Genomic DNA, 26,869 nt, shown 5'->3' with positions numbered 1-26,869 from the left:
TGGTCAATGTTCAATAAATGGAAAGGTTATTACTGTTAATACCACTTTACAAGTGTCCACCACTCTAGCCTTCTCAAAATACAATCACATCTGATATGACATGTTCATCTTTGTAGAATACTGTTGGCAGGGATTCCGCAGGTATGCGGTCTCTCCATTTTTCAGATGAGAAAAATGAAGCTCAGTGATTAGTCCCAAGGTCACCCAGCTGGTGAACAGTAGACCTCGGAGGACAACGACAGTGGTTCTTAAATTTAAGCAAAAATCAGAATCGCCTGGATGGTGATTAAAAAAACCCAGATTGCTAAGCTCCCCTTCCACAGTTTCTAATTCAGTAGGTTTCGGGTGGGACCCAAGAATCTGAACTTTTTTTTTTATCAGCTGATGCTGATATTGCTGGGCTGAGGATCCTACTTTGCAAAGCGCTGAGCTAGACTAGGGCAATGGTTTTCAAACACCCGTGCTCATAAAATCACCTGGAGGCTTAAGGGAATAAATGAACAATAAATGAACCCATAATCGCCCAAGTCTGTGGATTTTCTATCACAAATATGATTTCCTCTTATTACTAGTATAAATACTTGATTATTCCAAGTAAAAAAAGAATAAATCTGTAATAACTTCAGAAATTCTACAAAGTCTGGAAAGTTGTTATATATATGTAGAATTAATACAAAATATTCGTAGCGCCAACTATTTAGAGAAATTTTACATTGTTTTTATCTTTAAAGATTTTATTTATTTATTTGACAGACAGAGACACAGCGAGAGAGGGAGAAGCAGACTTCCCGCCGAGCAGGGAGCTTGATGTGGGGCTCAATCCCAGGACCCTGGGATCATGACCTGAGCCGAAGGCAGATGCTTAACAACTGAGCCACCCAGGTGCCCCTATAGGTTACTTTAAAATAATGCTGCATAGGGGCACCTGGGTGGTTTAGTAGGTTCAATAGCCAACTCGGGTTTTGGCTCAGGTCCTGATCTCACAGTGGTGAGATTGAGCCCTGCATCAGGCTCTGTGCTCAGCACGGAATCTGCTTCAGATTCTGTCTCCCTCCCTCCCTGGCTCTCTGTCTGTCTGTCTGTCTCAAATAAATAAATAAAATCTTTAATAAAAAAGGCTTCATATATAATTCATTGTGAAAAAACTTAGTTCTTTAAAAACCTCATACCACAGTACCTTTGTCGAAATAGATCATTATTACCCTTTCCTTTTATAATACATTAGGTTCTTAGAAAGGTAAGAGCTTTGAATAATGTTTTCATTTTCATCCCTTTATTGTCAGTGCCTAGTTATAATTACATTTTATGTTCACAGACTAAATTATTAAGACTATTATTTTCTAAAAACCCTACAAAATATGGATTGCATTAATCATGTTTCGAGTTTATTAAGAAATCTCAAATGCTTTGAAAATACTCTTTCATTTATTTTCCCAGCACTATTTTTGAGTAGCAGATGGGTCACTGTCAGAGTTGAGAGATGAGATGAGAGAATGCTTGCAAAGATGAACTCAGCACAGGGTTTGTGCCCAGCCAGTGCTCATTTAGCTAGCTGCTGTTACTGATACCACTACCACTCTTGGCTTTTTGGTGGAACCATGCATTGGCATTACAGTTTCATTGTGATGTGTACTCTTCTGCACCCAATATATGAAGGCCTCAGTTATTGGTCGTTCACGTCTTGTTCTCCATAGCCGTTCAAGTGGTTATTATCAGAACGTATTTAAATTGGCTGTGACAGCAGTATCTTGGCAAGCCAAGTCAGGAAGATAGAATACCAGCTTGTAATTAAAGAAAACTTCCCAGATAGGCACCCAGTCACTGTTAGATGATGACTTTGCTCTAAGAGACTTGATTTTAGATCTTTTATTCTGCAACAACTTGGAAATGTTATCTCTGAGGTCTCAAATGTAGTGATGTCTCCCCTTCTAGGTGGGGTGTTATCTAAACTCAACGAGATGGGAGTTTGAAGATACTGAGATAGAGAACAAGTAGGGATGTTATCTTGTGTGACTGTCACTTCGCTTATTCACGATCAAATATAATGCTAAGCGGTATTCAGATATTACCCACATTGCTTCCAGTCCTCTGCCAAAGGTGGATTCTTTGCTGGGCGTCCAGAATACCAAACTGGCATGCTTCTCTGTTATAAAGGGTGCACTGAGGATTTGCCCACAGCTGAGCTCCGTGGGGAGAGCAGAGCTACTACTTCAGAGCAGAGGAGAAATGTTTGGACTCCTTTTACGGAGGAAAAAGTTGTGGGCCAGGGCTGATAAACAATCGCAATTCTTTCATGTCATTTGAGGCATGTGTGGTGGCATTTAATCCCAAATTTCTTATCTTGTTGAAGGTACTATGGACCAAGTTTTTAATCGCATAGACACATTAAAAAAACAGGCACAGATTTCTAGACGGATTCTTAAAGAAATTTTGCAAACACGACATCTCATTTTCCTCTGTTGCAGTATGTATGCTATTGCTTCTGGGAAGGGACACTCATTCTTACAGTGCCATGCTGAAACCCAACGCTCACAAGGCATGAATCCCAGACCCTCGAACAGCATGGGTTTGAACTGCAGGTCTACTTACACGTGGATTTTTCTAGATAAATACAACACAGCACTGTAAGTATATTTTCTCTTCGTATGATTTTCTTAACATTTTCTTTTCTATAGCTTACTTTATTCTAAGAATACAGCATATAATACCTGTAGCAAATATGTGTTAACAGGCTATTAGTGTATAAGTGTTGGGGGAGTCAAAAGTTCTGCATGGGTTTTTGACTGTGCTGGGGTTTGGCCATCCTCACCCCCAGGTTGTTCAAGGGTCAAATGTAGACAGAAGGGAACCAAAATCTGACAACAAAACACACCACTATAGAATCAATTACTAAGTACTATTCAAGTGCATGGGCTTTGCCTGACAAAGGAGGAAAGTTTCCACGTTGGCGTTTGAAAACTTAATACTAAATTTCTAAAGCAAGATGGCTCAGCTACATTCAGGTTTCCAAATAAGGACTAGGTTACTGCAAGGGCTTTGCAAAATCTGACCTATTTCAAATTTATACTCCCTTTTGCAAAAGGGATTTGATGCATCCTACAATGAAAGGAAATAAGTGAAAACAAGACCACTGGTTCATGGGAAAGCAAGTACACCAAAAAAGAAAAAAGTTCCAATGGAACAAATTTCACTCTTGAGTTTCCTAGCAGCCAAAAGGAAAAGGTAAAGAAGAATGGAGACAATGTTGAATTTGGAGGCATAAGGAATGTTTTCCACTTTGGCAGTCTGCAATTGTCATTTACTAGCAGGGGGACGGGGATCTTTTTCTCTTAATGCATCTTCTTAGATTCTGTCTCCACATTTAAAAAATGTGGATAATAAGAATCTGGAAGAATGTGGGGAAGATTCAAGAAGATACTCTATATGAAGGAAAACTCTAAAGCATAATAAAAATGAAAGTGGCTCTAATGAATAGTTTGTTACCCAATAAAGAGAAAACATTTAAAAAAAATCATACTATGTTTTATTGGTCTTTCTTCCTCCCCCCAGTCTGGAACATGGAGAGCACATAACACATGTCTGCTGAACCAGTGAAAGTAGGAAGGAGGACAGTTTGCAGATGTTCTCTCCTCAAGTTTGAGCAAATGTTTGGCCAATTTCATTCACTGCTTCAACAAAAAAAAGATGAGTGTCAGATCCCAAGCAGCCAAGAAGGGCTGCAGAAGGTCTCATGCACTCCGTGATCCACTCTGAACGCATGACCACAATGCTAAAAGGCTTTCCATACTGCCCTGCAAACTTGCTCTGATTTCAGGACAACTTCATCTACCACCCTTCCCCAATACCCACTTCAAGCCTTCCACAGTCTCCACCCACTGGATTCTTCACTCTTCCTACCTGAACTTTTAAGAAGTTGTCCCTGACCTGTGCCAAAAGTCTCCCTATTTTAAACCACCATAGTACCATTTACCTTTTCCCTCGTGGCATCTATCATGGCTCCAAATTTACATTTATTTGCATCATTATAATTGAACTTATCACATTAATGGTATTTGAATCGTTAAATTATGAATCAAATTATTGTTACATTATTATTACACTTACTTGCATCATTATTACATTTATATCATCTTGCTGGTGGCTGGCTCCCTGACCATAAGCTCCAACAGAGCAGGGACCTGTTTTATTGTTGTTCAATCTCGTGTTCCCAGGTCTAACACACAGTGAGTGTCTGACGCATAGAAGCTACTCAGCTAGTATTTGTTAATTAGCGTTTCTAACCTCTAGAACTCTCTGTCTAGTGGGGCTGTAGGCCTACGTGTATAATGGTAGAGCAAAGACTGCCGCAAGTTCGAGGGGATTTTTCAGCTCCCCAGCCTCAGGGCCTCGGTAAAGAAACCCGGGTTGCTAGTTTTGCAAAGTGAACCCTGTAGCAAACGTTCTGGGAGGCGGCAGAACCCCGCCCCTTTACAACAACTGAACAAAACGAGCCCCGAAGTTTCAAGCTCTAAAATGCTCTCCTGGAGCAGAGACGGATTGCCGCGGAGGCATGTGCTTCAGGGCAGGACCTGGAATAAGCCCTGCAAATATCCGGCGCGCGTAGCCGGGCGTGCCAGCTGGAGGCTGCGCCGGGACTGCCCCCTCATTTCTCCCGCGCGAAACCCGGCCGGACGGCTCCACTCCCTCCCTCCGCTGCAGGGGGGAGCCCGGCGCCCCCGCATCGGCAACCGCCGCCGGCCGCGCCCCATCTGCAACCCCCTCTCGCGCCGCGGGCGAAGCGAAGTTCCCCAGTCGCGAAGTTTGGCCCGAGATCCGAGGCTCGCAGCCGGGCGCGGGGGCGCCGAGTGGGCGGCGCGGCGCGCTCCCCCTGTCCCGGGCGCCGAGTGCGCCCCTCCCCCGGCCCGCCGGAGCTCCGGGCGCAGCGCGCGGGCTGCGCGGCCGCGGGTGTTCTGCGTGCGCCGGCCCGTGGCGAGCCAGGTTCTCGTGGCCGCGTGCTAGGAGGAGGCCGGAGCCCGGGTGGGAAGAATGGAGTTGGCGTCTCGCTCCCAGGTGAGGGTCCCGCCGCAGCCCGGCCGGCATGCCTTTGCGCCCGGCCCTCCTCCCCGCCTTGGGCTGGAAACGTGGCCCTTGGCCACCGCGTTGTGGACCTGGCCAGCCTCGCCCCGGGAACGCCGGAGCGGCGCGCCCTGCAGGTGTGCGCGGTGGCTCACCGCTGCGCCGGCCCGGACTGGAGAGGTTGGGCGTCCCCCCGCGCGGCGGTCGCCTCGGTCCCGGGGGGTAGCCCGGGGGTCGCAGGCCGGGCCGCGAGCCCCAGGAGTGGACGTGTTTCGAGGGAAGTGCGGGCGGGAGGCAGCAGGGGCGTAGCGCCTGCGTTTGCAGCGCTGGTGGATCCGGCCCGGGGGGGGGGGGTGCGGGGGGCCGTGTGCGGGGAGCTTTTCTGGTGCGCGCCCCCCACTTTCTCCGGGAATTGACACAGAGATGAGGAAGTTTCAGAAAAGTATAATTTTTCTAAAAAAATTGCCGGGAGTCCGGTTCAGCTTGGATGAGGGAGTGTAATTTGCAAGGAATTGCTCTTGTATTTGTTCTAGAACTTTTGTGTTTTTAAGGAATTTCAAACCACTTGGAGGGGGAAATGGCAACGTCATGAGGCCAAGTTAAAAAACAAAAAGCCCCGAGATCACAAACCGTAAACACAGCAGGACCCCAAACTGGGTTTTAAAAATCTCATTTACAAACATTTGAGAGTAGCCCCCCCCAATGTTTCAGTGGGTGGTGGGAATGTGAACGTGACCTCAGTTTTCTATTTTATTTCTTAAAAGAGCTTTTCCTTACTTTCTAGTAACGAATATACCTAGTATTTTCAGAGGTAAGCAGTACCCACTTTTTTCAAATGAACTAAAAATAAAACTATTAGAAAGGGAAGGAAGCAGCATGTGGGAGCCCCGAGAGAGGCTTTGTGACGGTTGGATTTTTTTCTTGCTTTTTTGAGTGCCTTTGACTCGCCGCTTCCACTTTACCTTGGACTGGTAATGTTTTACTACTTCTCCACCTGGGTGCTGGGCCTTGGAGAGAGAGGAGGGGCTCCGGGCGTATCCTTGGAAGACCGAAGCGACCCAGCAAGTTCAGTGGTGCCTGAGCCCAGGCCGCTGTCACCTGCCTCGGTTCTGGTGCCAATTAAAGGCAGAGCCACTAATGATTGGTCGCTTTGGCCATTTAGTGATGCCCGAAGGGCTTCCTGAAACTAGACATTTGAGAAAGAATTGTTGTGGATGTTGATGAGAAGTACTGTTTTTAACTTTACCCAATGAGGGGGAGGTATTAAAAGCAAGGAAAAGAAACAAGAGTAAGGACTGAGACAGGGTTAGTTTGTTTTTATTTTCCACTGATCTTTACCATATAGTCAGTATCCTCTGCTTCTAGGAGGCTTGGATTTCTCTAGGACTTAACCCTTTCTGCAAGGAGCCTCGAGCCACGTGTGAATTTCATCAGTGTATCTTGATAACATAGGACTCTAGAAACCTGTTGTTTGCTCAAACTGTACTTCCACCACTTAAATACACAGTTCATGTTTAGATTTAAAATGTCCCCAGAATGTGTGGTCGGGAGTGAACCTTTTACCATCAAATAACAAGGCTAATTTTTGGTACCTCTAAAACGTTAAACAATTTACCATGTGGGGGTAATCCACAAATTATATCTGACCCATTATGCACCAATTAGGGCAAATTACTATATGTAAGATAACCAGTTTTTTCCCCCCTTTTCCAGAGACTTAATTGGCAGCATAAATTAAGATGCATGACGATTTTTTCCAGTGGAAATGTTCCTGTTCATCATAATTTAAATGTGAGCAGATTATAGACTCTTTAAATTAGTGGAGAGGTTCAGTGGGGTGGGCAGGTGACTGCAGATAAGAGCCCTTAATGAACATTTCAGGCACAGCAAGATCTTAAATCCGTGCGGTTCTACCCTGTACCCCCAGCCTTATGAATAAAGCAGTGTGATGAACCGCCTGAGGCGGCATTAGTGCACAGTGGTTTTTACTCTCCCACGTACAGTAAATAGAATTTCCATCCCTTGGAGGGGGCAGAGCGGGAAGGGCTTCCAGCGAAGCAGCTTAGGCCCGATGTTATGAGAAGACCGTGATTTGAACCAGCGTCCTTTCTAGCTTCTGCTTTTTTGCAACCTCACCCGTGTGTCAGATTTGATGCCCACTGACTGGGACCACAGCTCCCAAGGGTGTAGTCCTTGTTGGGCTGACCACCGTGTCTTTGTGTCTTTACGTCGAACGACAGGAGTAATACTCAAGGCAAGGGTCTGGTCCCTTTCTGAGAGCTCTCAGCAGTGCAGCTCAGAATTTCTGGAGGATGAGACTACCTCCGCCTCCTAGCAGAGGACCCAGCAGGTCCTGGATGTCACTGTTGCCCTGTTACTCTCTTCTTGCTCTAGGGTGCAGGTTGGACTCGCACAGGAAGAAATGCAGCTAACTGGTCTCAGGAGTAGTATGGAGCATGCTGTTGGAGTGGTAAAGAGGCATTTCTCTGGTGCTGACTTCATAGCTACAAAGTGTTGTCTTCTCATTCTCTGACTTAATGTGTATGCCCAGAGCCTCAGAAGCTGCTCACAGAGGGGGATGGTTTGTGACTTCTCGGAAGGACAAGCACAGTGATTTGCCCTGAAGAACTAAATTCTCAGTAATGAGGAGGAATTTCGGAGATCACAGCAATTCTGATCTGGTCGGGCACACGGGACAGTAATCCATGAGATAATTATGTGACTTAAAACCGTTTATGAATATTACAATAAATTAAAAATATCAATAAAGCCGTTCAAATAGAATAGGCATGTTCATTTTAAACTGTTCTTGAGAGTTCTGCTTTACCCATCAGCACTTTCTCTGAGCTACAGTTTACAGTTTTTACCTCCAAGATATGATTTTGTTTCATAAAAGACATAGCTTCATTCACCAAAGTGGGATTGATAGAGGCTCATGGAGAAGCCTTACCTAATAGAGTTAAGACAATATTAGTAGGACTGTTTTATTTTCTTTTTGGAAAGCAGTGGTTTCTGAATGTTTTATTTTTATTTCATAGAGTTTTTAATTTTAATTCCAGTATAGTTATTAAACAGTGTTGTATTAATTTCAGGTGTACAATAGAGGGAACCAACAATTGTGTACGTTACTCAGGGCTCATCATGAGAAGTGCACTCTGAATCCCCGTTACCTCTTTCACCCATTCCTCATCCAGCTCCCCTCTGGTAACCATCAGGTTGTTCTCTCTCTGAATCTCTTTAAATAGGACCAGGCAGAGGCATATTTGGTAAATACAGCTGAAGATAACATGCGGGAGACTTTGTTTTCCACAGTGGTAAATGCTACCATCTGTATGCAGTGCAAAAATACGCTGTAGTCTCAAAGTTAAAGGGGCCAGAGTTTGAGTTCAGATAGCGGATGGCTTCCTGCCTGTTCTTAATCATCAACTGATGACAGAGGGCTCCCTGACTGGGTTAGTCCATTTGTCAGATATTCTTTGAGCACTGACGTGCTGGGTACTAAGGTCACTCTGGAACTCCTTGCCTCTTCTGCCTTTGCCGGAACTCAGCTGGCTCCTGCCGTGCTTTGGGGGGGATCTACAAGGCCTTGGGTTTTGGGAATGGGAGAAGACCTGAAGAACCATCCCGCCCCCCCCCCCCCCGAAAATGTCATTTCCTTTTATCAGATTTAATCCTCACTGTAGTTCCGAAATGGCTTGTATTATCTCTATTTTAAAGATAAGGGGAAGTAGAGCCATTTGCTCTGGGCAGCCCAGCTAGGAAGGGGCTGAGCCAGGATTCTGTCCTCAGAGCCAGTGCCTGACTGGCCAGTAGACTCACGGGATCTCGGCAAGTCACACAACTTTCATGGAAATAACATTGGGAGGATAGACATCTTTGTCCAACTTACAGTGCCATTGAGTTGATCAAGGACATGCTAAGTATAATGTAGAATTTAAATACAAGGGGTTGTCAGCGCTTTGGGGTTTTCTCCTAATACCTTTACTTTACTCTTCCCTTTAACTAGAAGGGCTGGGGCATTAACAACAGCTGGTCTGGTTCTTTTTTAGAAACTGGCCAGTTGAGGCTTTGGACAGAGTTCCTTGGATACTTACTGTAAAAGTCAGCATGGGAGTATGAATCAGATCCAGAAGGCTTTTACACAGTAATGGTATTTAGATGAGTTTTGTATTGTACAAGTAATATTGTACAAGTGTTCATAGCAGCTGAAATAAAAACAAAGTTGGAACTACTCTACCTCCCCTGCTCCCTGGGTGTCATTTTCTAGATCTTTCCCATCCAGTGTTTGCCCGTGTTTAGTCACCATTTCTGCAGTATGATTGCAGTTTGAATTCTGTCTTTAGCACCGTCAGTGCTATTTCTTAGTAGCTCGGAGGTCTTCACGGTTTTCATTTTTAATTACTGCAGCCTTTCCCTGAGGTGTGTATTTTATGTACTTTTCTGTTTAAAATTTTTTTCTTTATTAGAAGGAACTTTGCAATAAATGTCTTGGGGTGGTACATGCCTTGTGCCTTGTGTTGGGAGTCCACGTTTCTTTATCATGTACTTTCTCCCAAAAAGAATGTGCCTGCTTTGCAGTGGATCACAGTCTCTGACACAATGTTTTTTCCCCTTTATTGTGCTGTGTTAGCCAAGAGAAAGCAGTGTTTACTCAGGTTAGAACCAGGGCTCTTGGTAACTGGACTGAAACAGTGTTTTCTTCCTGAACCTAGAACACCTAGCAGTGTGTTTCTAGTTTGGGGGGAAGATGGGGAGTCGTCTTAGAGGTATGTTCTTTACCACCTAGGAAACCAAGAAGATCCAAGCACGTGCTCATGGACGCATAGTGGCAGTGCCTGTGGATTGGGCTGTCCTGGCATTTTGCAAGTTGGTCACGTGGATGCGGGAGGGCGGGAATCCCCTGCTCTGAGCTCCTCTCCCATGTGGCACTGAATCACTTTGTTTTGCCTTCTTTTGTATTGCTTATTTCAATTGTAAATCATCTCCTAGATGTCTGAAAATAGGTGTTCATTGAAGGTTGGCTGTCTAAAGGTAAAACCATAGGTTCCTAATAAGCGGTTTCTAAGAGCTGAGACTGTATTTCTGGATCTGGGTGCTGGTTATCATGAGTTGGTGCAGTTTGTAAAACTTGACCAGACTGTGCGCGTAAGCTATATGCACTTCCCGTTGCACTTAAAATGTTTAAAAAAATAGCATTTAGAATCCCTACGAATCAGGCCCAAAGCCTGTGCTTTCAGACCGCCCAGCCTGCCCAGGGGTATGGGTGATGACTGCCCAGGCGTCTTGTGCCCTTCCGGTTGTAGGGATACCCCCTGCACTGGGCATGGTCCAGGGATCCCTTCCCACAGACCCCCTCTGATGTTCCCCCCAAGCCCTGCAGAGTGGCGGCACGGCTGTTGGGGCAGCCCACCATCGCTAAACCTCTGCTGCGGGAGGGTCCTACGTACCTGGAGAGTCCCTTGCGTTTGTGTTTGCACTCTGGCATCTGGGTCTTCTGGCACAGAGCCTGGTCTGGCCCCCCCCTCGGCTGCCTGCTGGTAGACCTCATCCTCTGTTAGAAGGGCCCTAGGATTTACCCCAAGGTGGTGACCCTCAATCATGTGGCAGGCCAAAATGATAATTATCCTGAGTGTGCAGGGCCTGCCATATAGCAGGTGCTAAATATTTGTTGAATTGAAAAAAAAAAAGGTTTCTTGCTGTCATCGTGTAGTGAGAGGAAGTATGAGTTATGACAGGCTGCAGCATCCTTCGGGGGAGCTTCTCAGATTCTTCTGTCAGACTGATAGCGGAGGCCAGTCCGAGCCTGCCCCAGAGCCCGGAGGTGCAGCAGCCCCACCCTGTCTGTGCAGGGGATTTTTTTCATCCATCTCCAGTTTTATCTTTTAAAGTTAGGCCTATTTTGCATTCTATTCCGTAATATATGTTTGTTTATTTTAACACAAAAAGGGTTTTTAAAATTACTCTCCTGGGAGAAAAAGTCCCCTCCCCTGTCCCACCTGTGGTCTTGAAAGCCTTGCGGCTGTCACTGAGCTCCTCAGTTTGAGAAGCGTGGGACTGCGGGCTGAGTGTACCATGCCGAGAGCATCCCTGTAATAAATCCTAAAACAGAAAAGGTAACCTCCCTGTTTACTCCCCCACCCCATGATATCTTCCTATTGCAAGCTCCACGACTCTGAAGGTAAATGGAAAAACAAAAAACAAACCAAAAGACTTTCGTTGATACTGAAATAAATCCCTAAGCATATTTTTTTTTAAATGCAAGATGTCTAGTGCCTTTATTTTGTTCTCCATAACGCTGGTTTAAAATGGGAAGTTAAGAAAAATAAAAGTGCATTTAAAATTACTGGTTATTCTTAATTCTTCCCCCCCCCCCCCACTTGGTCCCAGGCATTTTTTATTGGAGGAGGTTTTTCATTAAAATAACTGAAGGCATTCCCGCGCTCACACGGGCCTCCTACATAAGGCTGCCCCGGCCCGACCTCACCGCACAAAGCCTCCCTCGTTCTGTTTGACCACACTGCCGGCTTCAGCATCCCCGTGAGGGCGCCTCCTCATCAGGAACCTCCTTCGCAACAAGTGTATCGTCCTCCCTGGCTGTGACTGAGGACCTGAGAAAGGCCGCCCTCGGGGAGGGTGCACCTTCACTGCGACACAGTGCCAGGAGCTAGGTGCTATCAGCAGCAGCATGGCCGCGGTTCAGGGATTGTTCGGCCGTGTCTCCGCCCCCGCCCGTGTTTGTCTCACACGGGGTGGCCGTGTGTCCAGAGGATCCCAGGATCAAGGCTCTCAGGGCAAGGCGGGGGGATGAAGATCCCTCCCCTACACTCCTGTCCCTGTGAGGGTCTGTTCGGTGCTTGCTGGGAGCGAGCACAGGGACCCTTGCCTCCCCCTGCCTGCCTGTTCTCCACCTTTTTTTTTTTTAAGAATTTATTTGGCAGAGAAGGAGAGAGCGCATGCGCACACAAGCAGGGGGCTGCAGGTAGAGGGAGAAGCAGACTCCCCGCTGAGCAGGGAGCCACCCGCCCCCCCCCCCATGCAGGGCTCGATCCCAGGACCCTGGGATCCTGACCTGAGCCAAGGACTTAACCGACTGAGCCCCCAGGCGCCCCCGTTCTCCACGTTCTTGCTTCCACCTGTCCGTCTACTTCAAGTCCTCCTTGAGGCTGACTCCGCCCTGCGGCTGTGGGGACCCAGCCAACCTGGAGGCTGCCAGCCGACTTTGTGAGCGGTACCCCTCACTGCTGGGTCAGTTGCCCTGCTACACTTGCTGCCATGATGATCCTATGCCTCACACCGCATTGAAATTGTGTAAAAATTGCTTCCCCCGCCCGTGGCTCATCCCTCATGGGGCTCCTTAGCCTGGCGCCAGTGGTAGTACCCTCTCCAGGCCTACACTAAGCCGTAACATGCTCTTCAGTTACTTTCAGTGATGGACGTGGGCCTAGCATCCTCACAGAATGCTTTTAAGTCATAGCTGGGAAGCGGTCAGGCCTCTGTACAAATGATCTCTGGTTCTTTTCCTTCTGGGTAAATGGGAGGAATGCATTTTCCTGGCCCTTGTAATAGGCAAGACCATTTGATCTGCTTTGGCCAATAAAATGTAAGAAGTGTTGTGTGTCACTTCTAGGTGGAATTTTTATTTTATAAGAAAGACTTTTTTTTTTTTTTTTTTTTTTAAAGAGAAGGAGAGAGAGACGGGTGGGGGGAGAGGGAGAATCTTAAAGCAAGCTCCATGCCCAGTGGAGAGCCCAACACAGGGCTGGATCTCGTGACCCTGAGATCACAACCTGAGCCAAAATAAACAGTCGAATGCTTAACTGACTGAGCCACCCAGGTGTCCCCCAGGTGGAATTTTTAAATGCCAGTACATCATTTGCCATGTCTCCTTCCCTCTTTGTCAGCCCAGGTCCTGTGTGAGGACAGTGTGGAAGAGTGTGGAATGTTCCACCTGGCTGGCCCGGAGGAACAGGTCATGAACAAGAGAAACCTTGTTTTGTTTCAGCCCTTTAAGACTTAGAATTGTTTGTTACTGCTTTATAACTTGACACATCCTGACACACACAGGCTATCATATTTCAGTTGTTGGATTCACTCTGTGATGTTCATCTGAGTGAGCTGGGGTTGTGGTGGTAATAGAAATCTGTAGGCTACTTCTCGATTGTTAGTGTAATGGGGTGAGGAGAGTGCTCCTATATTAAAGGGTTTGGAGTTCAGGGATAGTAAGTGCCCTGTGGTGAGCAGGAGAGTCCCACTGGAAGCAATAGTCATTCTTGTCCAGAATGCCGATAGCCCCTTGTTGAAAAACACGGAGAGCAGACTTGTCCAGTTTGATAATCAGTCTGTTAGGGTCCAGTGAAATCTTGACATTGGCTTCATATTTCCTGTCTGCTCACCTTTTTGGAAAAGGAAATCACCCAGCGTTTCCCAAGTGGTTTGGCTCACTTCCCTCCTAGGACCTCTGCCAAAACTCTAGTTCCTCTGTTGTTACTCACCTGGATAGCTCTTCGAAGCCCTCTGCACATACGTGTCTGTAAGTTTACATGATCTCTTTTTGAAATAACATTGGTCATTTGTTTTGCCTTTTCTTTTATTATAGTAAAATACGCGTAGCATAAAATTTACTGGCATGAAGTATAGTCACATTGTTGTGCAACCATCCGCTCTGTCCATCTCCAGAACTTCTTCATGATCCTCAACCGGAGCTCTGTACCCACTAAACACTAACTCCCCATTCCCCACCCTCCCCCTCATTCCACCACCAATGGTCACCACCATTCTCCTTTTCTGTTTCTATGAAGTTGACTAGGCTAGGTAAGACATGGAAGTGGAATCATAGAATATTTATCCTGTTGGGTCTTATTTAGTTTGCTCAGCATGTTTTCAAGGTTCATCCATGTTTCTATATATCAGAATTTCATTCCTTCTTAAGGCTGAATAATAATGCATTGCATGTATATACCACATTTCGTTTATCCATTTGTCCATCCAAGCCAGTTGGGCTGTTCCCACCGTTTGGATATTATGAATAATGCTTCTGTGAATGTTGGTATAAAATAACTGAATCTCTGATTTCAATATTTTTGTTATATACCTAAACTGGAATTAATGAATTACGTGGTAATTCTGTCTGTGAGTTTTTGAGGAGCTACCATATTTTTGTCGTAGCAGCTGCCTTGTTTCACCTTCCTTCCAACACTGCACGAAAGTTCCAGTTTCTCCACATATTCACCACCACTTAATTTGTTTTTTTGGTTGTTTTTTTTTTTAAATTTTATTATGTTAATCACCATACATTACATCATTAGTTTTTGATTGTTTTTTTAAAATTTTTTTTAATAGTAGCCACCCAGTGGATGTGAAGTGGTATCTCATTGTGGTTTTGATTTGCATTTCCCTAGTGATTAGTGTTGTTGAGCATCTTTTCACATGCTTAACTGGCCATCTTTTTATTTTTGGAGAAATGTCTATTTAAGTCTCTTGCTCTTCTAAGTTGGGTTTTGCTGTTGGTGTTGAGCTCTAGGAGTTCTCTATATTCTGGATGTTAAACCCTTAGCAGATGTATGATATGCAAATACTTTCTCCCATTCTGTAGGTTGCCCTTTTCAATCTCTTGATAGTGTCCTTTGATATCTAACAGTTTTTGATTTTGCCAAGTCCAATTTATCTATTCTTTTCTATTGTTGCCTGTGCCTTTGATGCCATATACAAGAAATCATTGCCAAGTCCAGTGTCAGGAACTTTTTCCTTTATGTTTTCTTCTGAGAGTTATGTAGTTTTAGGTCTTGGATACATTTTGGGTTTTTTGTAGGTTGTTGTGTTAAGGTAAGGATCCATCTTCATTCTTTTCAGTGTGGATATCCAGTTTTCCCAGCATCATTTCTTGAAAAGACCATCCTTTCCCCATTGAATAGTCTTGGCACTTGGTCAAAAATCAGTTGACCTGCATGTACGTGAAGGTTGATTTCTGAGCTCATTGTTGTATTGCACTGGTCTTTCTGTTTTTTTTTTTTCTAAGATTTCATTTATTTAAGAGAGAGGGAGAGGGACAGCACAGGGGAGAGGGAGAAGCAGATTCCCCACTGAGCAGGGAGCCCGATGCGGGACTTGATCCCAGGACCCTGAGATCATATGACCTGAGCCAAAGGCAGATGGCTTAACTGATTGAGCCACCCAAGCGCCCCTGTATGGCTTTCTTTATGCTAGGACTACTCTGTTTGGATTACTGTAGCTTTGTAATAAACATTGAAATTAGTAAGTGTGAGCCCTCCGTCATGGTTCTTCTTTTTATTATTTGTTTGTTTATTTATTTTTTCAAAGATTTTATGTTTAAATAATCTCTGCACCCAATGTGGGGCTTGAACTCACAACCCCTGAGATCAAGAGTCACATGCTCCACTGACTGAGCCAGCTGGGGGGCCACAAGTTCTTCTTTTTACAGATTTTTTTTTTTTTTTTTTTTTGGTTATTCTGAGTCCCTTTAGATTCCACATGAGTTTTGGGAACGGCCTTTCTGCAAAAAAAATGTTGCCAGGATTTTGATAGAATTGCATTGGATCCATAGATAACTTTGGGTAGTATTGTCATGTTCATAGTGTTCAGTGTTCTGATCCATGAATGTGTGATGCTTTTTCATCTGTTTCTGTCTTTACTTTTTTTCAGTGATGTTTTGTAGTTTTCAGTGTGGTTTTACTGCTTGTTGCTTCAGTTAATTCCTAAGTGTTTTATTCTTTTTGATGCTATGGCAAATGGAATTGTTTCCTTAATTTCCTTAGCCAATGGTTCATTGTTAGCCTGTAGAAATGCAACTGATTTTTTATGTGTTGATTTTGTACCTTTCAACATTATTGACTTAGCTAATTAGTGTTCACAGGTTCTGTGGAATCTTTAGGCTTTTCTATATAAATGATCATGTCACCTGCAAACATAATTTTACTGCTTCCTTTCCAATTTGGATGCCTTTTATTTCTTGTATAATAGTTCTGGCTAGATCTTCAAATACTGTGTTGAATGTAAGTAGTGAAAGTGGAATCCTTGTCTTGTTGCTGATTTTAAGGGAAAGCATTCAGTCTTTCACCGTGGAGTATGGGGTTACCTGTTTTTTTTTTTTTAAGATTTTATTTATTTTTTGACAGAGAGAGAGACAGAGAGGGAACACAAGCAGGGGGAGTGGGAGAGGAAGAAGCAGGCTTCCCGCTGAGCAGGGAGCCAGATGTGGGGCTCGATCCCAGGACCCTGGGATCATGACCTGAGCTGAAGGCAGATGCTTAACTACTGAGCCACCCAGGCGCCCTGGGGTTACCTGTTTTCCATATGTGACCTTTATTATGTTGAAGTTTCTTTCCATTCTTTGTTGATTGTTTTTTGGATTGGTTTGGTTTGGTTTTATCATGAAAGGGTGTTGGATTTTGTCGCATGCTTTTTCTGCATCTGTGGAGACGATCGTGTGTTTTGTTTTCTGTGTTATTGTGTGTGCTGCCGAAACGAGCACATTTGTTTTCTATGTTGAACCATCTTGCATACCAGAAATGTATCTCGCTTGGACATCTTGTGTAATCCTTTTACTATGCAACTGAATTTGGCTTGCTAGCATTTTGTTGAGGATTTTTTCGTTGCTATTCACAAGGGATATTGCTCTGTACTTTTCTTGTCTTTGTTTGGCTCCAGTATCAGGGGAATACTGGCCACATGGGATGAGTTAAACTCTTCATTTTTTGGAAGAGTTTGAGAAGGCTTGATGTTAATTCTTCTTTAAAAGTTAAATCGAATTCACTAGTGAAGCCATCTGGGTCATGGGATATACTTTGGGGGGAGGGCTTTTGATTACTGATTCAAATCCTTAGTAGTTAGAAGTCTATCAGGTTTTCTATTCATGAGTCAGTCTTGGAAGGTTATGTGTTTCTAGGAGTCTATCCATTTCATCTAGCTAACCCAATTTGTTGGCATTCAGTTGTTCATAGTACTCTTTGATTATCCTTTTTATTTCTGTCAGATTGGTAGTGATGACTCCACTTTATTTCAGTAATTTGTACCTTTTTTTCATAGTCTAGCAAAAAGTTGGTCAATTTTGATATTTTCAGAGAATCAGCTTTTGGTTTTGTTGATATTTCTCTGTTGTTTTTCTGTTCTCTATTTATATCTGCTGTAATCTTTATTATTTCCTGCCTTCTGTTATCTTTGTGTTTAATTTGCTGTACTTTCTCTAGTTTCTTTTATGGAGTAAAATTTGATGGTTTGAGATCTTTTTTTAATATAAGTGTTTACAGCTTTAAATTTCCCTTTTAGCATTGCTTTCTCTGCATAGCGTAAGTTTTGGTGCAATTTTTTAATTTCTGTTGTGATTATTTCTTCTTTGGAGTAACCCCTTGGTTATTTGACAGTGTGGTGTTTCATTTTCAGCGTATTTGTGAATTTGTTAGTCTTCCTTCTGTTACTGATTTCTAGTTCCATTCTGATCAGAAAAGATAATTTGTATGATTTTAACTGTTTTAAATTTATTTTGACTTATTTTGTGGCCTACATATGGTCTGTTCTGGGGAGTTTTCCATGCGACCTTGAGGAAAATGTATCCTACTGTGTTGGTTGGAGTGTTCTATATATGTCTGTTACTTCGAATTGGTTTATGGTATTGCTCACTTCCTCTGTTTCCTTATTGATCTTTTGTTGTAGTCTGTCCATTATTGAAAGTGGGGTATTGAAGTCTCCAACTATTATTGTAGAACTATTTCCCTTTCATTTCTGTCAGCATTTGTTTTATATGTTTTGGAGCTCTGAAGTTTCCTGCAAATGCATATTTTTAATTGTTATAGCTTCTTGGTGAATTGACCCTTTTATCCATATGCAGTGTCCTTGTAATATTTTTTGACTTAATATCTACTCTGTCTGACGTTAGTACAGTCATTACATTTCTCTTTGGATTACTATTTTCATTTGCATATCTTTTCCGTCCTTTCACTTTTCAGCCTTAGTGTCTTTTTTAGGTATGAAGTGAATCTTCTGTAGGCAGTGTATAGTTGGGTCCCATTTTTTTTTTTTTTAATTCTTTCTGCCGATCTGTGTCTTTTGATTGCAGAGTCTAATCTATTTGCATTTAAAGTGGTTACTGTTAGGAAAGGACTTTTGCCATTTTGTTTTGTTTTCTGTATTCTTAAAAGCTTTTTTGACCCTCATTTCCTCCATTACTGCCTACCTTTGTGTTTTGTTGATAAATGGCATGTTTTGATACTCTCATTTCCTTTTCTATGTATTCTATAGATTTTTTTCTCTGTGGTTAGCATGGGGGTTACATAAAACATTCTACGATTGAAGTAATCTATTTGAATAATACCAGTTTGTCAGTGGCATATAAAAACTCTATTGCTATACAGCTCTTCCCCTCCTTTTGTTATCAGTGCCACCAATTCTATCTTTATGTGTCGTGCACCACAAAATATAGAATCATAGGTGCATTTTTATATTGGAGAAAACAAAGTGAAATTATAGACTGAATTTACATTAATACCAGTATTTATATTTTACTTAAAAACTTTGTATTTCATATGTCTTTGAGTTACTCTCTAGTGCCCTTTCATTTCCTCTTGAAGAACTCCCTTTAGGATTTCTTGTTAAGCAGGTCTGGTGCTAATGAACTCTCTCAGCTTTTGTTTATCTGGTAATGTCTTAATTTCTCCCTCATTTTTGAAGGACAGTTTGCCAGATAGAGAGTTCTTGGTTGACGGTTTTTTTCTTTCAGTGCTTTAAATGTCATTCCACTGCTTTCTGACCTCCAAGGTTTTTTTCTGAGCAATCAGTTGATAATCCTTTTGAGGATTTCTTGTGTGTGATGAGTAGCTTTTTTTCTGGCTGCTTTCAGTATTCTCTTTTTCTTTGTCTTTCACTGGCTTGATTAAAATGTGTCTCAGTGTGGGTCTCTTGGGTTTATCCTACTTGGGGTGTATTGAGCTTCAAGTCTTCCATCAAACTTGGGAAGTTTTCGGTCGTTATTTTGTCAAATAGTCTCTCTGATTCTTTGTTCTGCCTCTTCAATTTGATTTTGAACTCCTCTAATAAAATTTGCAATTTGGGTATTGTATTTTTTCACCTCCAGAATTCCTGTTCCTTTTTATAATTTCTCCTTGTAGATATCATTTTGCTTATACAGTTGACCCTGAATAACACAGATTGGAACTGTGTGGGTCTACTTATACATGGATTTTGTTTTTTATAGTCCAGTACTGTAAATGTATTGTCCTTATGATTTTCTTAATATTTTGTTTTTTCTAGCTTAGTTTATTGTAAGAATATAACGTATAAGACATATATCAAACCTGTTAATGGACTGTTTGTGTTACTGGTAAGGCTTCCAGTCAACAGTAGGCTATTAAGTTTTTGGGGAGTCAAAAGTTGCGTGTGGATTTTCAACTGTATGGGGGCAGTCAGTGCCCCAACCCATGGTGTTTAAGGATTAACTGTGTATCATTTTCCCAATTTATCTTAGTTTGTGTTTTCCTTTTGTTCTTTGCGCATACTTAAGGCAGTTGTCTTTTGTCTAGTAAGTCCACTTAGGTCTGTGCTACCTCAGGGACAGTCTCTATCACTTTGTTTTGTTCCTTTGAATGGACGAGTTTTTTCTATTTCTTTGTGTTTGATCTGTTGAAAAGTGGGTGTTTGAGGAAACAGCCACCTCTTCTAGTCTTTGCAGATTGGCTCTGTGCCAGGGAAATCATTCATTGATTAGTTGGGCATGTTCTGACCCTGTAAGCTTAAATTCTTGTCAGATCTTTGCTGAGCATGTGTCTGGCCTGGCCCGGCCCTGTGTGAGGCTTTTCCAATTCCCCGATGTACACAGCTGCTTTGCAATGCCTTGGTTTCCCAAGGAGTCTTACCCAAGCTTTCCCCTGGGGCTTTGGGTGGTCTGTTGTATTTCTTCTGCATAAACTCTTCATCTCAGTCGTTTGTAGGTCTGTAGTCCCCTGCAATTTTCATGAGCAATGGCTGGTGCTCTTCCTTGTAGGAGACTGAGTTAGGTGAGAGAGGGACCAGTCCCTTCAGGCAGTCCCCCTTTTGGTCAGAATGTCGCAGTCATTGTCCTAAGGAGCTGCATTCTGCATACGATTTGCAGTGTTTAGTAAACCACTTGCCTACTTTTACATAATTATAGGTAAATTTGAATAGTAAGATGATAAGTCTTTCAATTCTTATAAGTTTAGGTTTTTAAAAAAAATTAGGTGAAATTCATATAACATCAAATTAACCATTTTAAAGTGAACAATTTATGGGACCTTTTGGGTTTGGCTTCTCATTACTTAGTATAACATTTTGCAGGTTGACCTACGTCGTAGCATGGATCGGTACTTCATCCTTTTTATAGCTGAATAATAGCCCGCTGTATATTGTGTATACTACAGTTTCTTATCCATTCATTTGTGATGGACCTTTTGGCTACTGTAAGTAGTCCTGCTATTAACATGCATGTATATGTATCTGAAACAGCTGTTTGCAGTTCTTTTAATTATATATCTAAGAATGAAAGTGCTGGGTCAGATAGGAATTCTGTGTTTGACTTTTTGAAGAATCCTCAAACTGTTTTCCATAATGGCTGAACCATTACATTCCCACTAGCTATGTATAAGTGTTCTGGCTTCACTATATCTTCTCCAACACTTTTTCCTTATGATTTCTGGACTCTAGAGGATGTGAAGTGGTATCTTGTATTTTTGATTCGCATTTCCCTAATGACTAATGATGTTGAACATCTTTTCATTTGTATATATATATTTTTTGGGGGGGGAGAAGTATATGTCAAGTCCTTTATGCATTTTTTGATTGGATGGTGTTTGTTGCATTGTAGGAGATCTTCATATATTTTGAATGCTGGGTCCTTACCACTTACATGTTTCGCCGCTCTTTCTTCCATTCCATGGGTTGCCTTTCACTTTCTTTTTTTTTTTTTTTAAGATTTTATTTATTTATTTGAGAGAGAGAATGAGATAGAGCATGAGACGGGGGAGGGCCAGAAGGAGAAGCAGATTCCCTGCCTGAGAAGGGAGCCCGATGCAGGACTCGATCCCAAGACTCCAGGATCATGACCTGAGCCGAAGGCAGTCACTTAACCAACTGAGCCACCCAGGCGCCTGCCTTTCACTTTCTTGATAATGTCCTTTGATGAAAAGATGTTTTCAGTTTTGATGAGGTCCAGTTGAATCAGTTTTTTTCTTTTGTTGCTCATGCTTTTGGCCTCCTATCAAGTTTAGGCTTTTTGATTGAATTAAACAGTAAATACTAATTAGTAGGTAGTTATTTTATTGAAAAATAGCATTTGCCTGGAATGTCATTTGTAGGGGTATGACAAGCGGTGTGCCCTTGAGTAAGTAGTAGGCTAAGGTTTGCTCCTTTCTGAGAGGAGGCGCTCCAGCTGATGGATGAGATCTTGTCACACTCTGCTCATCCTTGACTTAGGATCCTCTTAGCTATAAATAAATACTTCATATGCTCCATCACTGAGTTGAACCATATTTTCTGGAGGTTTTCAAATCTCACCGCATATACTTGTAAAAAACTAACTACCCTGCTTTAGATGTACATGACCACGTTGGTGTTTTGAAACCTCAGGCCCTCTTGTCCTACCACCAGTTGTGTACCAGGGTGCTTGTCTCGTCACATCCACCCCGTCCTTGAGTGTGCCCTTAAGGGAAAGAGAGCATGGCTAAGTTGCTAGTTGAGAGGGGAACTTGTCCTAATTTCTCTTGCTTTCATTACTTAGGGTGGTTGAAGGCTTTATGTTCCCTTTATAGTGAATTTTCTTTCGTTTACTTATTTTATCTGTGTGACTCTTGGAACATTTCATTTTGTAAGCGCTTTTCATTAACAATAATTTATCTATTTGTGGCAGATGTTTTCTCCCAAGTTTGTTTTTTTTTTTTTCCCCTGGATTTGTTTTCTTTTAAGGCGACTAGAACTCTTAAGTGGTCCATGATACTACTCCTTTCCATTTTGATCTCCTTTATGTGGGGGCTTAAAGTCTTCCTCATTCACGGGCCAGCTGCATATTCACATAAATTCTCCTCTGTGGTTTGTTTACCTAATTTTAACTCTCTGATCTTCTGATTCGTAGGTAGTATTGGAGAGAAGCAAAGTGGACTGTTGAATTCACCTCAAATAAGCAGTTTTGCCAGCATCCTTTATTGACTTACTGACATCTCTTTCCCATTGATTTGTGGTGGTTTTCCTATCAAATTTTAATGATATATGCTAGGATCCATTTCTAGGCAATCTGTATGCCCCACTGTTTCTACATCATTTTCTTTCTTTCTTTTTGACCAAGGCTTAATTTATATACAGTAATTTCATCCTTTTTAGTTTTCAGTCCTATGAGCTTTTTGTGTAATCACTATCACCATTGATTTTATCACCGCTCAAAAATTCCCTCTGACCTCTCTTGTCAGGCAACCGTTGATGTGTGTTCTGTTTCTCTAGTTTTGCCTTTTCTAGCATGTCTGTTAAGTGGAATCAGACAGTATGTAGCCTTTTTCACTAGGCCTAATGCATTTGAGATTTATCCGTGTAATTGTGTCTATCAGTAACTTATTCTTTTTTATTGCTAGCTTTAGTCCATGGCATGGATGTCCCCCGTTCTGTTAATCCATTCCCTTGCTGATTTGGATTGTTTCTGGGTTTGGAAATAAAATTGCTGATGAGAAGTTTGTTGTGAACCTAATTTTTCGTTTCATTTGGGTAAACACCTCGGAGCAGAATTGCTGGATCATGTGGTAAGAATCTGTTTAACTTGATGAGAAGCTGCCAAATTGTTTTCCAAAGTGGTCCTACCATTTTGCGTTTCCACCAGTCGTTTAGGAGAGTGCCAGTTACTCCAAATCCTTGTCAGTCAGCACTTGGTATTGTCGTATTTTTTTAAGCCATTCTAGTAGGAAGATGATCGAGTCTCATTGTGGTTTTAATTTGCATTTCCCTAATGGCTGTGGATGTAAGACATTTTTCATGTGCTTATCTGCCGTCCTGTATCTTTGGCAAAGTGCTCACATCTTTTGCCCATGTTTAAATTGGGTTCTTTTCTTTTTGAGTTTTGAGGGTTCTTTATATATTTTGGGTACAGGTCCTTTATCAGGCGTATGGTTTGTAGGTATTTTCTCCCAGTTAGTTGGTTTTTCTTGTCATTCTATTTAAAGTGTTTTTTGAAGGGCGGAAGCTTTTAATTTCGATTGTCTAGTTTATAAATTTTTAAAATCTGTATTCTGCTTCTGGCGTCATATCAAAGAATTCTAATCTAAGGTCACAAAGATTTTCTCCTGTTCTAGAAGTTTCAGAGTTTTAGGTTTTATATTCAGGTCTTCTCTATTTTGAGTTAGTTTTTGTAAATGGTGTAAGGTATTGTATATATCTTAGGGATCGACCAATTTAATCGTAAGAGATTTAAAGAAATGACAGTGTTTGTGATAGAAAATGTTGCAAAACAACCCTATTTGTGGAGGATTGAAGGAATGCTTTCCTCTGTGTAAAAGGTTCTTTCGCAGATGCAGGGTAGTACACCCTGCAAATTCTGCTTTCCTTGCTATCAAAATTGCTTTGAAAACACTTAATAAGGAAAATGCAGTAGTGTGCGCAGATTTCTTCTGTGCTCTTCCTTAGGCCTACAAATGGAATTTGTTTCCAGGTGAAATATATGCAGTGTTCCTGGAATAAGAAACATTTCCTGAAGCTTTATCAAAATCAGCTCTGGAATCAATTGGCCTTTAAGAAGAATCTATTTCTTTCCTTCAAAAACTAGTAGATGATAAATATGTGCCTTCCAGCTAGGAGGTGGTATTTCTTAATCTAGGAAGAATACATTCATATATCATTGAGATCTAGAAAAACCTTAATTAAAAAATTATACTTAATTTTAAAAGTACAAAATTTTAGATTAATGATAGACTCATTTCTTTTCAAGGGTGAATCCTTGATTGAAAAGCAGCTGGTGGTTTGAGGCATCTTTTTATGGCTTACTAGTTTTCTCTTTTTAATTGAATTTTAATTGAGGGTTAGGCTGAGGTGGTTAAAGAGATACGGAGAGCCCCCAAGCATTGCTTTGTGTTCCTCAAGAAATGCTGGAAGGGCACCTGCTAAATAGGAAGCAAGCAGCAATTTGGCAGGATTGATTTTTATTAGTATAGCTTAGTTGGGAGAGAACAAAGCCAGATTTTAAACCAAGTGCAGTTCTGCAGACGGCTCGATCTCCCAGACTTGCTGTTAACTTCAGGGTTTCGGAGCCCAGGTACTTGGGTTCAGGGTGTGGTGCTGCCAGGCATGCAAGCTGAAGCCTGGACTCAGGAGCTGATGTTTCTGAACCTGCCTTAAGGTGAAGCACTGGGTTCTTAAACCACATGCGCCTCAAGTGCTGGTAGCACGAGAAGTGGAAGGAGGTCTAGACTTGCTCTGGGAGTTTGGGAACAGATTGCATTCATTTAAGGAGGGAAGATTTTCTTTGTTAGTGTATACAAATGCAGCAGACTTTTGTGCGTTGACTTTATATCCTGCAACTTTGCTGAATTCCTACATGAGTTCTAGCAGTTTTTTGGTGGAATCTTTTGGGTTTTCCACACAGAGTATCATGTCATCTGCGAAGAGTGAAAGTTTGACTTCGTTTTTGCCTATTTTCATTTCTTTTTGTTGTCTGACTGCTGAGGCTAGGACTTTCAGTACTATGTTGAACAGCAGTGGTGAGAGTGGACATCCCTGCCGTGTTCCTGATCTTAGGGGAAAAGCTGTCAGTTTTTCCCCATTGAGAATGATATTTGCTGTGAGCTTTTCGTATGTAACCTTTATGATACTGAGATATGTACCCTCTATCCCTACACTGTGAAGAATTTTAATTAGGAAAGGATGCTGTACTTGGTCAGATGCTTTTTCTGCATCTTTTGAGAGGATCATACGGTTCTTGTGCTTTTATTAATGTAGTGTATCACATTGATTTGCGGATATTGAACCACCTGTATCCCAGGAATAAATCCCATTTGTTTATAGCAGCAATGTCCACAACAGCCAAAATATGGAAAGAGCCCAGAAGTCCATCAACAGATGAATGGATAAAGATGTGTTATATACATACAATGGAATATTACTCAAGTATCAAAAAGAATGAAGTCTTATCATTTGCAACAACATGGATGAACTAGAGGGTATTATGCTAAGCGAAATAAGGCCATCAGAGAAAGACAAATACTGTATGATTTCACTCATACGTGGAATTTAAGAAACAAAACCGATGAACATAGGGGAAGGGAAGGAAAAATAAGACAAAAACAGGGAGGGAGGCAAACCGTAAGAGACACTTCACTCTAGAGAACAAACTGAGGGCTGCTGGAGGGGAGGTGGGTGGGGGGATGGGGTAACTGTTAGGGTGATGGACATTAAGGAAGGCCCTTGATGATTGTAATGAGCACTGGGTATCATATACAATTGATGAATCACTGAATTCTACCCCTGAAGCTAATAATACACTGTGTTAACTAACTTGAATTTAAATAAAAAATTTTTAAAAAGGATGATTTTCTCTGCAGTTTTAAATTTTTTAAGATTTTATTTATTTATTTGACAGAAAGAGACAGTGAGAGAGGGAACACAAGCAGGGGGAGTGGGAGAGGGAGAAGCAGGCTTCCCGCTGAGCGGGGAGCCCTATGCGGGGCTCGATCCCAGGACCCTGGGATCACGACCTGAGCCGAAGGCAGATGCTTAACCAACTGAACCACCCAGGTGCCCCAAATTATCTTCTAAAGTTGGTCTTTTATTGCGGAATTTTAAAAAATTGTGGTTAAGGTACACATAAAATTTATCCTTTTAATAATTTTTAAGTAGCATTAAACACATTTAAATTGTTGTCAACCAGAAAATATTGGGCAAGCAATCTCCAGAAGGTTTTCATTTTGTAAAACTGAAACTCTCTACCCATTAAACAACCACTCCCCTCCCCCACCCCCGGCAGCCTCCCTTCTACTTCCTGTGTCTGTCACTTCGAGTGCTCACATGAGGTATCTCATATGAGTAGAATCATAGTATTTGTCTTTTTGTGACTGGCTTATTTCACCTAGCATAACGTCCTCAAGATTCATTCATGTTATGGCATGTGACAATTTCCTACCTTTTCTTTTTGAATTAGTTGATGCTGCTCATCAGTTAATCAGATGTTAATTAAATACCTCTAAGTACACAAGACTCTGTTCTTGGTGCTGGAGGGGGGCAGTCTGGTGAGAAAGATGGCAGGGAACTCAAGAGTCCACTATGAGAGTTGACTGTCCGTTTGGGAGGTTAGGATAGGCATGTGGATAGCTGGCATGGCGTGGAAAAGGCCATAGCCCACGAGACAGGAACAGAAAATGGGCCCACACCTTTGTGCTCTGAGTGAGCGAGTATTCTCTGTGTCACCAGGGAACTTGCTACAACTGTGCAGTCTCAGGCTCTGCCCCCACCACCCCACAGACTGTTAATTTTGTGGAGGTATAATTGACCTGTAACATACTAGCATCAGGATTTGATAGTTTTAGAATTTCCTTCCTAAGGCTGAATAATACTTCATCATATGTGGCTCTGAATTTTGTCTGTTCTTCCACTGATGGATCACACTTGGGCGGCTTCCCCTTTGTGGCTGTTGGAAATTGTGCTGTTGTGAACAAGGGAAGGGCAGTTTTTTAATTAGTTAGTTGATTTTTCTGCTCCAGTCGGTGAAAGGGAGACTTGATTGAGGTGCCAGGGCCTTGAGGCAAAGTCAGAGCCAGTGGCGGGGCCTCGTGTGACCTTGGGGCGCAGTTGTTGGCGTGGAGCACTTCCTGCAGGGGTGCAGGCGAGC

General features: G+C 42.4%; 1 protein-coding gene across 2 annotated transcripts in view; it reads left to right on the top strand.

Annotated features, from left to right (window-relative positions):
• Positions 1–4,695: 4,695 nt before the first annotated feature.
• The window catches only part of CDCA7L (cell division cycle associated 7 like), a 42,048-nt gene continuing 19,874 nt past the window's right edge, over positions 4,696–26,869 (top strand). The window contains exon 1 of one of the 2 annotated variants that reach the window (XM_027574452.2): positions 4,696–5,049. In XM_027574452.2, the coding sequence (XP_027430253.1) occupies positions 5,026–5,049 (24 nt within the window). In that variant the 5' untranslated portion in view covers positions 4,696–5,025. The remainder of the gene's footprint in view (positions 5,050–26,869) is intronic. The other variant, XM_027574451.2, reaches the window with a different exon arrangement.

This window comes from Zalophus californianus, chromosome 12, assembly GCF_009762305.2.
Source record: "Zalophus californianus isolate mZalCal1 chromosome 12, mZalCal1.pri.v2, whole genome shotgun sequence".
Classification (NCBI taxonomy): domain Eukaryota; kingdom Metazoa; phylum Chordata; class Mammalia; order Carnivora; family Otariidae; genus Zalophus; species Zalophus californianus.
This window is presented reverse-complemented; position numbering and strand designations above follow the sequence as displayed.